Raw genomic sequence first — 13082 nt, 5'->3', positions numbered from 1 at the left:
TTCCTATTTAAGAGACATCAAGGCTGCTGATAATTTCCAAGTTAAAAATAAATGACATTCCTAATATTTAATTTTTTTCCAATGTATTACATTAAAGTCGTTAACGCATAGGAATCTTTAATTCAGTCTTGCGGACGGTGATTTTAATGTATTTTATTAGTTTTATCTCTAAAAAAAAGTATATCATTTAGAAAGGAAAATACTTTTACCGAGACATTGTTATTTGGCAACACATAAAAATACAGACTCAAATAAAACGTGATGTTTAAAACAATACTCTTTGATGTCAACATTATTATTGTGATGTGTTAATTTCGATGCCGGTATAATTTAACAGCTGATAAAAGAGTACTTACTTGCTTACGTATTCAATTACTTTATTTATATAATTACTCGAATATATTAATTATTTCACATAGTATACATTATTTAAAAAAAAAACGGTACGATTTCTGTTGATTTTTTACTGTGTTTCTAAATGTATATAAATTTGGAAGATTTCTGCTGTATAATACTATTAAATTTTAAAAGTAAATATTAAATAATTAAATTGGGTTTATAATATTCAGATGAGTGACGAGAAGACAGTTATACTTGTGACTGGCGGTTCTGGACTTGTGGGTCAAGCGATAAAAACGGTGGTCGAGGAAGAGAGAAAATTAGATACAGAGAGAGCCAGTAAAGAGATTTGGATATTCTGTTCCTCCAAAGATGGTGATCTCAGGTAATTACTATAATCGAATAAAGCTTGATCAACATAAAATTGATTTTTTCACAGTTATCATGTATAGAGATCAAATCTGTGCCATAACAATAATATGAGGCATCTAATAGGAAAATCTCAAAAAAAATACTTGTGTATTAGTAAACTATTTTATCAACTTAAATGATTTATGATGTTAATAATGTTAGATACATTATGTAGATGTTGTTATTATATATTAATTACTTGCTTTTTAAGAGGGAAAAATGTCAAGAATATTTTTTTGTTAAAGGATATTATAAAATTAATTATTTTCATTGCAAAAATAAATAAGAACATTCAATTGGCATGATCAATAAAATTTTCTAAATAAAAAGTTATTTCACGATTGGCTCCCAAGGTTTGAGGTGTAGCTTTTAATTAAACAGACAGGCAATTTACTCTCAGTAATAAATGCTATGCTAAATATACATACATATTTATAATGTTAAAGATTTTGTATTTTCGAATTTGAATTGTACCAGTCTTCCAAAAGAATATTCCAAATCAATAATATATTTTTTCATGTATTACGGTGTTGGATTACAACTATTTTTTTTTCTTCTAGAGATAAAGCACAGACCGATGCACTCTTAGAGAAATATAAGCCCACCCATGTGATACATCTAGCAGCAATCGTTGGGGGATTGTTCCAGAATATGTCACATAACTTAGAATTTTTCGTAAGTTTCATTTAAATATTGATATAATATGTACAATATAATATGCCAGTTAGTTAAAAGTGAATATGTGAAAATATCTTATTGTTTTCTGGTTTAGCGTCAGTGAGCTAGTCTAACAACAAGGGATGATTTGTGATATATATGTTATGATATATTACTCATGGCTCCATGGTGACTATGTGTGGTGATGACTTACCATCAGTTGGTCCATTTGTGTGTCTATCTATCTATTTTATAGAAAAAGTAAAATAAAGAATATTTTACTCTAAGATTTGTATTCTTTAAATTTTATTTTTACTATAGTGATTAATAGTAATAAAATAAATATGATTAAATAATAAAGATATTTTAAATTTCAAAATATCTTTATGCTTGGCATACTTTTTAATTTTATGTATAAGTTAGTAAATAGAAAGTATGATACATATTATGTTTCTGTTCTATACATTATCTGTAAATCTGCTAAGCTATAAAAATTTTTCTTATCTAATGGAATATATTTTTTTTTATTTCAGAGGGAAAATATGGCTATAAATGACAATGTTTTGCACGCTTGTTTCAAAAACAATGTCAAGAAAGTGGTATCTTGTCTTTCAACATGTATATTTCCAGACAAAATTACATATCCTATCGACGAGACTATGGTATGTATTAATTGTTCATCATATACTCTAATAAGTGATAAGATACATAAAAAATAGTAATAATTATAATCACTATTCTTATGAATATGGAATGTTGGTTGTCAAGGCATGAGTGACAAATTCCATTATTTTCAATGTTAGCCTCCTTCCCATGACAATATATGATTGTGTATGGCTCTTTAGTATTGTTTGTATTGTAGATGTGGGTTAATAAGATGTACTGTCATTCATTGTAATAGACTTTGCTATGAAAGCCTGCGTCTTAGCTTATCAATGCTGATGTAAAACTATTTATCTCGATCATCATCTATTAGAAATCAATCTATTAAAAAGGTTTTTATATCTTTTGTATTTGTGCAGTGTCAGCTTTTAGTGATAAATTTAATATCTCTGAATATATGTATCTCTGAATGTATATTAATGGTTAATCTCATTATTGTTTCTGCATGCTGTTAGCCTATCTAACCACTATAAGGTGACCCTTGAGGTTTCCTAACACAAATAATGAAATCATGATATAATATATTTTTAGGTTCACAATGGTCTTCCTCACCCCTCAAATTATGGCTACAGCTATGCAAAGAGGATGGTCGATATTTTAAATAGGTAAGTTTAAGGTTTTACGTATCATTAAATTGAAATGCAATTTTTAATTTATATATTCAAAAAATATATAGTAGCTGCATATTATGTGTATCATTTGATCTTGGTTACCGATTTGTATTGGCAAATCTTAATAAGGAAGAATCAATTGTTCTGCAAATATTATTCAATAAAAGTAGCACAGATGTACTATATGTATCTTTTTATAATTTTCTCAATTTATTCGACGACCTCCATGGTCGAGTGGTGTGTACACCGGTTTCCATGGGTTCGCCACTCTGAGGTCCCGGGTTCGAATCCCGACTGAGTCGATGTAGATTACCATTAGTTTTTCTACGTTGTCCTGGGTCTGGGTGTTTGTGGTACCGTCGTTACTTCTGATTTTCCATAACACAAGTGCTTCAGCTACTTACATTGGGATCAGAGTAATGTATGTGATGTTGTCTCATATTTATTTATTTAAAAAAAAAAAATCCGATGGTACAGTTTGATACTAGTGTGATATTCCAGATTAATGTATATAATTGTCTCATATTTATTTATTTATATTTATTTAAAAAAAAAAAAATCTGATGGTACAGTTTGATACTAGCGTGACATTAGCACGCTTCCCTTGGCTAACCCTGAGCACATGTGTCGCAGGGGCTACCACGCGCAGTACGGATGCGCCTTTACGTCGGTGATCCCGTGCAACGTGTTCGGCGCGCACGACAACTTCAGCACGGCCGCCTCGCACGTCGTGCCCGCGCTCGTGCGCCGCATGCACGACGCGTTGCGTGCAGGTCAGTGACCCCTAAGCCCTAACGCGCATGCACGACGCGTGCAGCGCAGGTCAGTGACCCCTGATACCTAGCGTTGCTGGAATACACTGGAAGCTTCCGACTCATACACTTATAGTACGACACAGCTTAGATGTCGCATCGGCTAAATTCGTAAAACCGATCACATCCGAATTGAGTACGCTATCCCAAATTATCAATATTTATTTCTCACGCGAATATGATGTTGCACAAACGTAACGTATATCCGTCAATTTGACGCGTCGATTTACATGCACTTGCTTTCTCTGACGCGTGTATCTATAGCGACGAATAGCGTCGAATGGCGCGCTAGGGAGCTATTTCTATTGGTTGTGTAAATCGGCAGTAATCGGTTTTATTTTCATTCCATTGAATTTTCCGAGGCTACATCTAATTTGTGTCTTACTATACATTTGTCACTCGGTGAAATAAGACAATCACCTCAAGTTGAATGGTTTTATCTGTGTGTCATTTATCATAACTCTTTTGTTTAATCATGATTACGAGAAGTATATGTATAGGTGTAGGTATAATGTTCTAATCAAATTTACGTGTAAAAACATTCGCCGATCAATATGCTTTCAACAACAACAACAGCCTGTAAATTCCCACTGCTGGGCTAAAGGCCTCCTCTCCCTTTGAAGAGAAGGTTTGGAACATATTCCACCATGCTGTTCCAATGCGGGTTGGTAGAATGCACATGTGACAGAATTTCTATGAAATTTGTCACATGCAGGTTACCTCACGATGTTTTCCTCCACCGCTGAGCACAAGATGAATTATAAACACAAATTAAGCACATGAAACACCCGTGCTTGCCTGGATTTGAACCCGCAATCATCGGTTAAGATGCTCGCGTTCTAACCACTGAGCCATCTCGAATTTCAATTTGTTAATAGTAATAGTAATTTTATACTATTTTAATATTGATACATTTACAAAAAGATATAAATATACTTTTAAATATTATCATCATTCCTGTTGAAATGTATTTTGATTAGTTTTCATTTATAACATTAGTTTTTAAAAGTCGAAATGTGTTACTATTATGCATTATCATAATAATTATATCAAGATTATTATCTGTGACAATTATAATACAACACATATGAATGCGGAAGTAACTCGTATCCGTTTGTGAACACGTCGCAACTAAACAAATGTACTGATTGTAATGTTCACTTGTAAGGCTGATTGACAAATTAGATTAATTCGAAAATATATTTAAATATAAGCTCGCTGTACGCACACATCGCCTTCACCGCGCACCATTTATATATCTCTTTTCCCGCGTTTTTGCGTTGTGTGTCACTCGAAATGACAGATGTGTAAATACACAGATAATATATATTTATATAAAATATAAATTCGATACTAATTAATATATGATGAGTACTGTGTACACAACACCGTAGATCATCCAAGAGGTCCACGTAAATTTATTTAAATTAACTTAATTTTTATATTTAATAACCCTTAGTTGTCTCTAAGACATCTTGACTCACACTAATTCACACCGATAAATTTAAGTGGAGGAGCGTGCCTTTGTAAGTGAATAAATCTATTTATAAAACTTTAAATGAAAATAGAATATTATTCCCCATTATATATTATTTATGCGTCAATTAGGTCATTTATTTATGCTATAGGGGGCTAAAGAGCAAAGAACACAACAACTAACACAAGTTTTAAGCTTAAATGTATTGCTAAATAGGAATATTAGTAATGCCTTAGAAATACTAACATTCTTTAAATAAACTGTTATTTTCCAGGTGACCCAACGTTCACAGTGCTCGGTACTGGCAAGCCACTGAGACAATTCATATACTCCCTGGACTTGGCAAAGCTGATGATTTGGGTGCTGAGGAACTACGACAGCGTGGAACCAATTATTTTATCCGGTAGTATTTATTAATATTTCATTGAACTATATTCTATATTATAAACATTATTTCTTTTTTAAAGATATTTGATAGTTAATTTTGTCCTAACTTTATAAACAATTAATTACTAATAATGTTCCATTAAAGTTTTAATTTTTATAATCTTGGCTATAGATGCAGGTTATCGGTGGTACCTTCCTTTTATTATTGTCCTGTAAAACGTAAAGCCTATTTAATTTTTTGCTACAGGTGGTAGCTTTCTATTATTATTGTCCTGTAAAATGTAAAGCCTATTCAATTATTTTTTTTATTTTGAATCGTCGGCGTTGTCACCATCGCGTGGATTGTTTCAGCGTAGATTTTCGCTTGTCATTTTCACTTCATTATTTGAGAGATATGTGATAAAATGATTATGAGTATTAATGTTTAAGGGCGAGAGAAATTAAAAAAAAAGTAATTCTGGTATATAGTACATAGACACTATCCGATTCATAAGAGATCTTTGCCGAGCAGTGGGGTATATACAAACCTTAAAATAAAATAATACGAATGTACTAATTAAGGAGTCGAGATGGCCCAGTGGTTAGAACGCGTGCATCTTAACCGATGATTGCGGGTTCAAACCCAGGCAAGCACCGCTGTTTCATGTGCTTAATTTGTCTTTATAATTCATCTCGTGCTCAGCGGTGAAGGAAAACATCGTGAGGAAACCTGCATGTGTCAAATTTCATAGAAATTCTGCCACATGTGTATTCCACCAACCCGCATTGGAACAGCGTGGTGGAATATGTTCCAAACCTTCTCCTCAAAGGGAGAGGAGGCCTTTAGCCCAGCAGTGGGAAATTACAGGTTGTTGTTGTTGTTGTACTAATTAAGTTATTAAATTTCAGTGGACGAAGAAGACGAGGTTACGATAAGCGATGTAGCGGAAGCTATAAAGAAGGCGTACGGATACCAGGGCCAGATAGTGTACGACACCAGCAAAGCCGACGGCCAGTACAAGAAGACGGCCTCCAATAGGAAACTGCGCTCCCTATACAAAGACTTCACATTCACACCCTTCGACAAGGCCATAGAGGAGACCGTTGCTTGGTTCATAGAAAACAGGGACCATGCCAGGTTATAAACCCCACATTATACACGCTAGATCATGTTATTCCTCGCCCATATTATCTTAGTAAGTGTATTTATTTAACTTTATTGCTTATTGTAAATAAATTAAAAATGTATATTTTAAAATATGTCATTATATTTTTCTGCTTTTCTTTTTTTTTTTTAAATCAAATGTCGTTTAAATAATGTGCATTTAAAATAAACTCTCTGTTAATAAATATTTATTTATTTAATAGTGTTCTTTTATTATAAATAAATATTGATTAACTTTAGTCTCTTGTTACAAATGTGTGGTATGATAGCAAACCAACGGCAGCTTTGTTTTTAATAAAAGACAGATGGTCTGACCAATGGCCTAAATGATGGCGAGTTGCCACCACCGCTTATTGAAAATGACGGTAAAATATTAACCATTCCTGACATAACCGACACGCCACAAATTTTAGTATCCAAAATGTCTCTTGCGTCTGTAGTTAACTGGCTCACTCATTCTTCAATTAAGAACAGGGCCGGATTTAGGGAAGGTCAACCGGGGCAACTGCCCTGGGGTCTCCGCATAAGTGGGGGCCACAAAAGTTTTCAGTGAGTTAACAAATACCAAGATATAGTCAAATTATAATAATCTTACTACTTAATATTTTAAAAGTTACCGATACTAGTCAAGAAATACTTACTGATTCAAATTAATAAAAGCTTAAGCTAATCCATGATATAATTATTAGGATCTCCACGCTCTTTTAGGGCCTCCACTGCTTTGTGGCGCCAGGGCCTCTAGACCTTGAAATCCGACTCTGATTAAGAATAATAATGCTAAGTATTGCTGTATGCGGATATACTTAAATTTTTCAATAGGAACTACACACAGGTGTATTGATAACAATAGATTAATGTTACCTGTATCAGCCAAAGAAGGAATAAAGATAAACAAACAGTTCTTGGTTTATCTTTGTTTCCAAGAAACCACTACTTAAATTCACTCTAATTTTACTTTTAATGTTCTAATAATATATTCGTCGTAATTTCTCTCGACTAAATCTAAGTCAAATAATTATTACTTAATTCTTCGTGTGGTTGAAAAATGCCTTGTTCTTAATACGAGACTCGTTCCTTAATTCAACGCTAAGTGATTATGAAATCAAACAATATATTAATTTAACAAATATATAATATTCACTTATCGAGCCTGCAGATGGGGTTACTTTGGACCATTTGTAGGTCGACCTTCGGGCCGACGAGGTCCCGTATGTTGTTGAGGCCGTACTTGATCATGGTGGGGCGCTCGAGCGACAGCCCCCACGCGATGACGGTGACGTCACTGGGCAGCCCCATGGGCAGCAGCATCTCGGGCCGGAACACGCCCGAGTTGCCGATCTCGATCCACTTGCCGAGCCCTGGGAGATAATAAAAGTAACAGCCTGTAAATTTCCCACTGCTGAGATAAGGCCTCCTCTTCCATTAAGGAGATTGGAACATATTCCACCACGCTGTTCCAATGCGGGTTGGTGGAATGCACATGTGACAGAATTTCGATGAAATTAGACACATGCAGGTTTCCTCACGATGTTTTCCTTCACCGCCGAGCACGAGATGAATTATAAACACAATTAAGCACATATATATAGTGGTGCTTGCCTGGGTTTGAACCCGCGATCATCGGTTAAGATGCACGCGTTCTAACCACTGGGCCATCTCAGCTCTTCAGGGAGATATTAAACAAAAGTTAAATAAATAAATAAATATGAGACAACATCACATACATTACTCTGATCCCAATGTAAGTAGCTGAAGCATTTGTGTTATGGAAAATCAGAAGTAACGACGGTACCACAAACACCCAGACCCAAGACAACATAGAAAACTAATGGTAATCTACATCGACTCGGCCGGGAATCGAACCCGGGACCTCGGAGTGGCGTACCCATGAAAACCGGTGTACACACCACTCGACCATGGAGGTCGTCAAAACAAAAGTTATATCATTAAAGTTATTAATTTCGGGATATTTACCATTTACATTGTCTACGAATGTCTTGTTCACGAGACGACTCGAAATATCGAGGTCCAACGAATAAAAATAAAAAAACATGGTAAATATCCCGAAATTAATAACTTTAATAATAAAAATAACCATGTCAATTTAAAAGTTATAACAATCATTACGTCAATTATTTTTAATTTTGAAAAAGAGTAACTTCTGAGTTTCTTACCGAACCGGTGGTAGCTTCACTTAATTGTTAAATGACGATTCAAAAATGCTTGTAAAAGCCTACTTGAATAAAGCATATTTTGATATTGCAAATACAACCAACATTATCCAATGAAGGTTTTAGATACGAAAACAAGTATGATAGTTGAATGTATCAAAAGTATATGGGAGTGTTGCCATTCCGCGCGGCCCGCATTAGAAGCATATTATTATGTCTGACATATTCCTATTAAAGTCATGATTTGAGACAATGGTAGAAAAAAAATTAAGAACAAAAAAAGTGGATCTTCTATGGGTCTGCTATGAATGCAGTTCCTTTCGCTATTTATTATGTATTAAATAACATACACAACATAATTAAACGACAAGAAATAAAATGTCTGAATTAAAACAATTTGATACAGAAAGCGAAAATTATTTCGGCAATTTCACTCTACTACATACGTACGTATAATATACATAATTTTACGTATGCCGGGTAAAATAAATCTCTTCCAAAAACAAAAAACAATTATATGGGTGAAGATTTTAGATTTTGTTTACAAAATAGACATTCAATACAAGTATATTTAAAAATATTACCTTCATGATAAGCAAATATCTCCATGCTGGGTTCGGTGTAAGGGTTGTAAGCCGGTTTGAACTGCAGCTTGTGGAAGCCGAGCCGACTGAAGAATGTGTCCAGCGTGCTGATGAGGTCGGCCAGGCCGAGACCGCGGTCCGCTATCACGCCCTCCACTTGGTGGAACTCCGCCAAGTGGGTCGCGTCTAGTGTCTCGTTGCGGAATACCTGTAATCACAAAAAGTATACATTTAGTGTATGAAAATGATTTAATAAAGAACGACAAATAAATTAATGTATTAATAATCAAAACTTAATGTTTTTTTTTTTCGATTTTCGTGACTTTTGGTTCTAATTAAGATAGTTACTGCGACAGTACCGAATAATTTATCTATTCCCCTATTGTACTACTATATAATTTTCGAAATAGATTTTTCGAATAAGTAATCAAAAGTTAGATTTCGATTTTTACAATTGTTTCATCATTAGAAAGCTACTTCATTCAGATATATTTATTCAGATACGTTTCATTTCTAGTTTTATATACTCTATACCACTAATATCTTTGTTACCAATTGAATTCCACATGGGTGAAGCAACAAAACAGTTGACATTAAATTATGTGGGTTTCCATATGATTTTTCGATGCTAGTATTAGCATCGTGTAATAAATGTATTCTTGAGTTATTGATTTGTGATTTGTCTATGGAGTTTGATTGTGTGCAATATAGCGCGGCATACAAACTCACATCAATAAAGAGTAATCAAATTCATGTACATATAAATTTATTGCCGTAATGTCGGAGTACTTCAGGGGTCTTGTCTTGGTACATTTTAATTCCTCACTTATATAATTGACTTGTCTTACAAACGAAAAAAAATCATCAAACATATAGGTTTGGTTTCGACCCTTGTATGAACTAGTAACAAGAGTAAGACGTGTGTATAGAGTGTGTCTGCGCGCACCTTGTCGATGCTGAAGTACTTGCGGTTCGCGAAGGCGTGTCTTGGTACATTTTAATTCCTCACTATATGAGTGACTTGTCTTACAAACGAGATAAAATCGTCAAACATATAGGGTTAGTCTCGACCCTTGTATGAACTAGTAACAAGATCAAGAGGTGTGTATATAGAGTGGGCAGCGCAGGCGGCCGTAATGTCGGGGTACTTCAAGGGTCTTGTCTTGGTACATTTTAATTCCTCACTTATATAATTGACTTGTCTTAGAAACGAGATAAAATCGTCAAACACATAGGTTTAGTATCGACCCTTGTGTGAACTAGTAACAAGAGCAAGACGCACCTTGTCGATGCTGAAGTACTTGCGGCGCGCGAAGGCTTGTCGCGCGGCGCCGAACAGCATGCGCGCACTAACGGCCGTTGTGTGCGTGCGTAGCAGATTCTTCTGAGCTTCCTCCAGCTTCCAATCGTAGCGGTAGCCCTGCGGATTGACGTTGCCTGTACACAGTCTCAATAGATCCATATATACTTTATTTGAGTCTAATTATAAGCCATTACACAGCAATACAAATCACTTCTTAAGTGACTAGTTCATGTAATGGCAAAGGCTCTTTGGGACCACATTTAGAGATCTGATGGCAAGAGGCAACAAATTAGTAGAGGGCCCCTTTATGGATAGTATGTCAGTGTGTAAAAACGGGAGGAAAGTATCTCAACAATAGTCGTTGGTCAGATAAGATATACCTTAAAATTCGAAATCACATCATTTTTCATCTCAAGTATAAGTTAAAACATTTCAAAACTATAGTTCCAATTGATTTGTATCTATAGATGATATTTTTTTAAACTCAAGAGTAAATGATTTCTGATATTACCTGTGACCCATAACCACCAACACTATGCACTTTCTTGACTCTTTCCAAATAATCCATTGGGAAGTCAGTGGATACAGCCGGTGAGGATACAAAGAAGGTGTCATGGGCATCTCTAGCTGGATGCTGTTGAGGTTGGAACAGCGCATCGAAATTCCAGAAAGAACTTTCCACATATCGATTTGTTGGCATTTCTGTGAAACCCATTTCGAGGAAGATTTCACGGAACTCTGAACGTACTTTCAGAAGAGGATGTAGATGGCCACATTCTGGTGGTTGACCTGTGAAATAAAGTTAACATTTCATAAATATTTAAATTTCTACAGCCAATAACGCTAAGTGGAAAGAACAAATATATATATACAATATAAGCATTACTGAATAAAAAATCCAGTACAATGCTTATTTTCTGTCCCCTATTAAACTCAAAATGTTCTAAAGAGTAAAGGTCAGTAGTAAATTATTTATGGCCTAAATTTTTTTAATTTGTTAGGTCTTAATGTTTAAAAATATAAATGGACAGACATAATAAAGGAAAATATAACATATAGTATGTTAAAAACATGCCATATATTAACATTTTATTTTTTAATAAAAAAGAACATTGATGTATAATCACATATATTGTTATTTACATACATCAGGTAATTTATTGTATCAGTAATCCTTATCTCTCTTGACCAAACTGAAGTAAAACAATAGTGATAAGTATGTATTATTTCTATATAGTATGACAATTACATACATATATATGTATATTTATGAAGTGCTGACATTCAAAAGTCAAACACATTTTTTTCTGACCCTCTTTCAAATAATTCTTAAATAATATAATACCATTTTTTGAATGAATTGAATATTATTTACTAATAAAATAAATACATGGATAAAGATTTGTTCCCAATTTCACTGTCAACTACATAACTATAGGTGGCTACTGAAAATTCCTTGAAAGAAATAACTTTTAATCAGGGGTGGACTGCTATATAGGCCGAGGAGATCAAGGCCTAGGACAACATAGTCAAGAAGTCAACAAATCTTGGTCAACAAATAAATACTTAATAAATTTAAAAGTGTCTCAAAAAATATGTTATTGGAATTAATATTTATCAGTCAATTGTTCATAATATAATAAGTGGGGTAATTAATACTGAGATAATGAGTATTCTGATCAATTTGGAATATTAGTAATTTATGTATAGAAATTATAAGGCACTCACCAAGGGCTGAAAAGTTATATGGTTTGAATTCTAACTGTTTCCATGACCCAGTCATCAGCATTTCACTTGTTAGGTCTGTCTCTAACTTCTTAATGGATGTTGCAAAGTTAGGACCTTTAGACAACAAGAAACTCTTTATTGTGATTTCTTGTAGGAGCTTCCGTTTTTTGTAATCATTTCTTAAATTATCAGTTAAGTTGTCTATGCCTTTCTTTATTTCATTGAGATGGTCTTGTACTGTATCAGTGATGCTTTCCACTTTACGTTTCACTAATGGTGCTCCTGATTTGTCAATGAATATCCAGCCTAGTGACATAGCTTTGCTAAATCCTACTTTTGCATTTGGAACACTCTGAAAACATTATTTCATTTATATTTTAAAAATTCAACTCCTATAAGTTAACATTATAAGTGATGTATTAATACCTTCATAACATCAGCCTGTTTCATTCCTTCTTCAGGTATGCTTCTATATAAGACTGCTTCGTGGCTGCCTTTTTCAGCAACTAGCCTACCTTCATCTGTTAATTCCCATTTTGTACTTTTTACTGGTTCGGAAATAACCATTTCTAGTGCTTCGACACTTTTCACTGCACCGACGATCTTTTGATGTTCTTCATTAAATTCACTAGCTAATGTTAATGTATCAACTTTATCACATCCTTCTAAATATTTCAAAATTCTTTCGTTTAATTCCATTTTAATTTAAAATATTTAAAGTAATTTTAGGTTATACAAGATTTTAAATAAATTACTAATGCAATAGTGCAATTGACTTGACTTTGACATATGACA

The 13082-nt window shown here is 33.9% G+C and overlaps 2 protein-coding genes across 2 annotated transcripts; one reads left to right on the top strand and one right to left on the bottom strand.

Annotated features, from left to right (window-relative positions):
• The first annotated feature begins 252 nt into the window (after positions 1 to 252).
• On the top strand, positions 253 to 6544 carry LOC124535116 (GDP-L-fucose synthase). Its single transcript, XM_047111190.1, has 8 exons — positions 253 to 439; positions 568 to 724; positions 1311 to 1425; positions 1941 to 2069; positions 2602 to 2675; positions 3315 to 3454; positions 5245 to 5373; positions 6246 to 6544. Exons 2-8 carry the CDS (start codon positions 570 to 572, stop codon positions 6479 to 6481), a joined length of 978 nt encoding a protein of 325 aa, XP_046967146.1. The 5' UTR covers positions 253 to 439; positions 568 to 569; the 3' UTR covers positions 6482 to 6544.
• A 1074-nt stretch (positions 6545 to 7618) lies between these two features.
• LOC124535275 (phenylalanine--tRNA ligase alpha subunit) lies at positions 7619 to 13082 on the bottom strand. Its single transcript, XM_047111421.1, has 6 exons — positions 12714 to 13082; positions 12288 to 12639; positions 11071 to 11348; positions 10539 to 10676; positions 9257 to 9464; positions 7619 to 7859 (listed from the first exon to the last, which is right to left on the bottom strand). Exons 1-6 carry the CDS (start codon positions 12984 to 12986, stop codon positions 7639 to 7641), a joined length of 1470 nt encoding a protein of 489 aa, XP_046967377.1. The 5' UTR covers positions 12987 to 13082; the 3' UTR covers positions 7619 to 7638.

Source organism: Vanessa cardui, chromosome 14, assembly GCF_905220365.1.
Source record: "Vanessa cardui chromosome 14, ilVanCard2.1, whole genome shotgun sequence".
Classification (NCBI taxonomy): domain Eukaryota; kingdom Metazoa; phylum Arthropoda; class Insecta; order Lepidoptera; family Nymphalidae; genus Vanessa; species Vanessa cardui.
The sequence above is the reverse complement of the archived record's forward strand: the minus strand, read 5'-3'. Positions and strand labels throughout refer to the sequence as shown.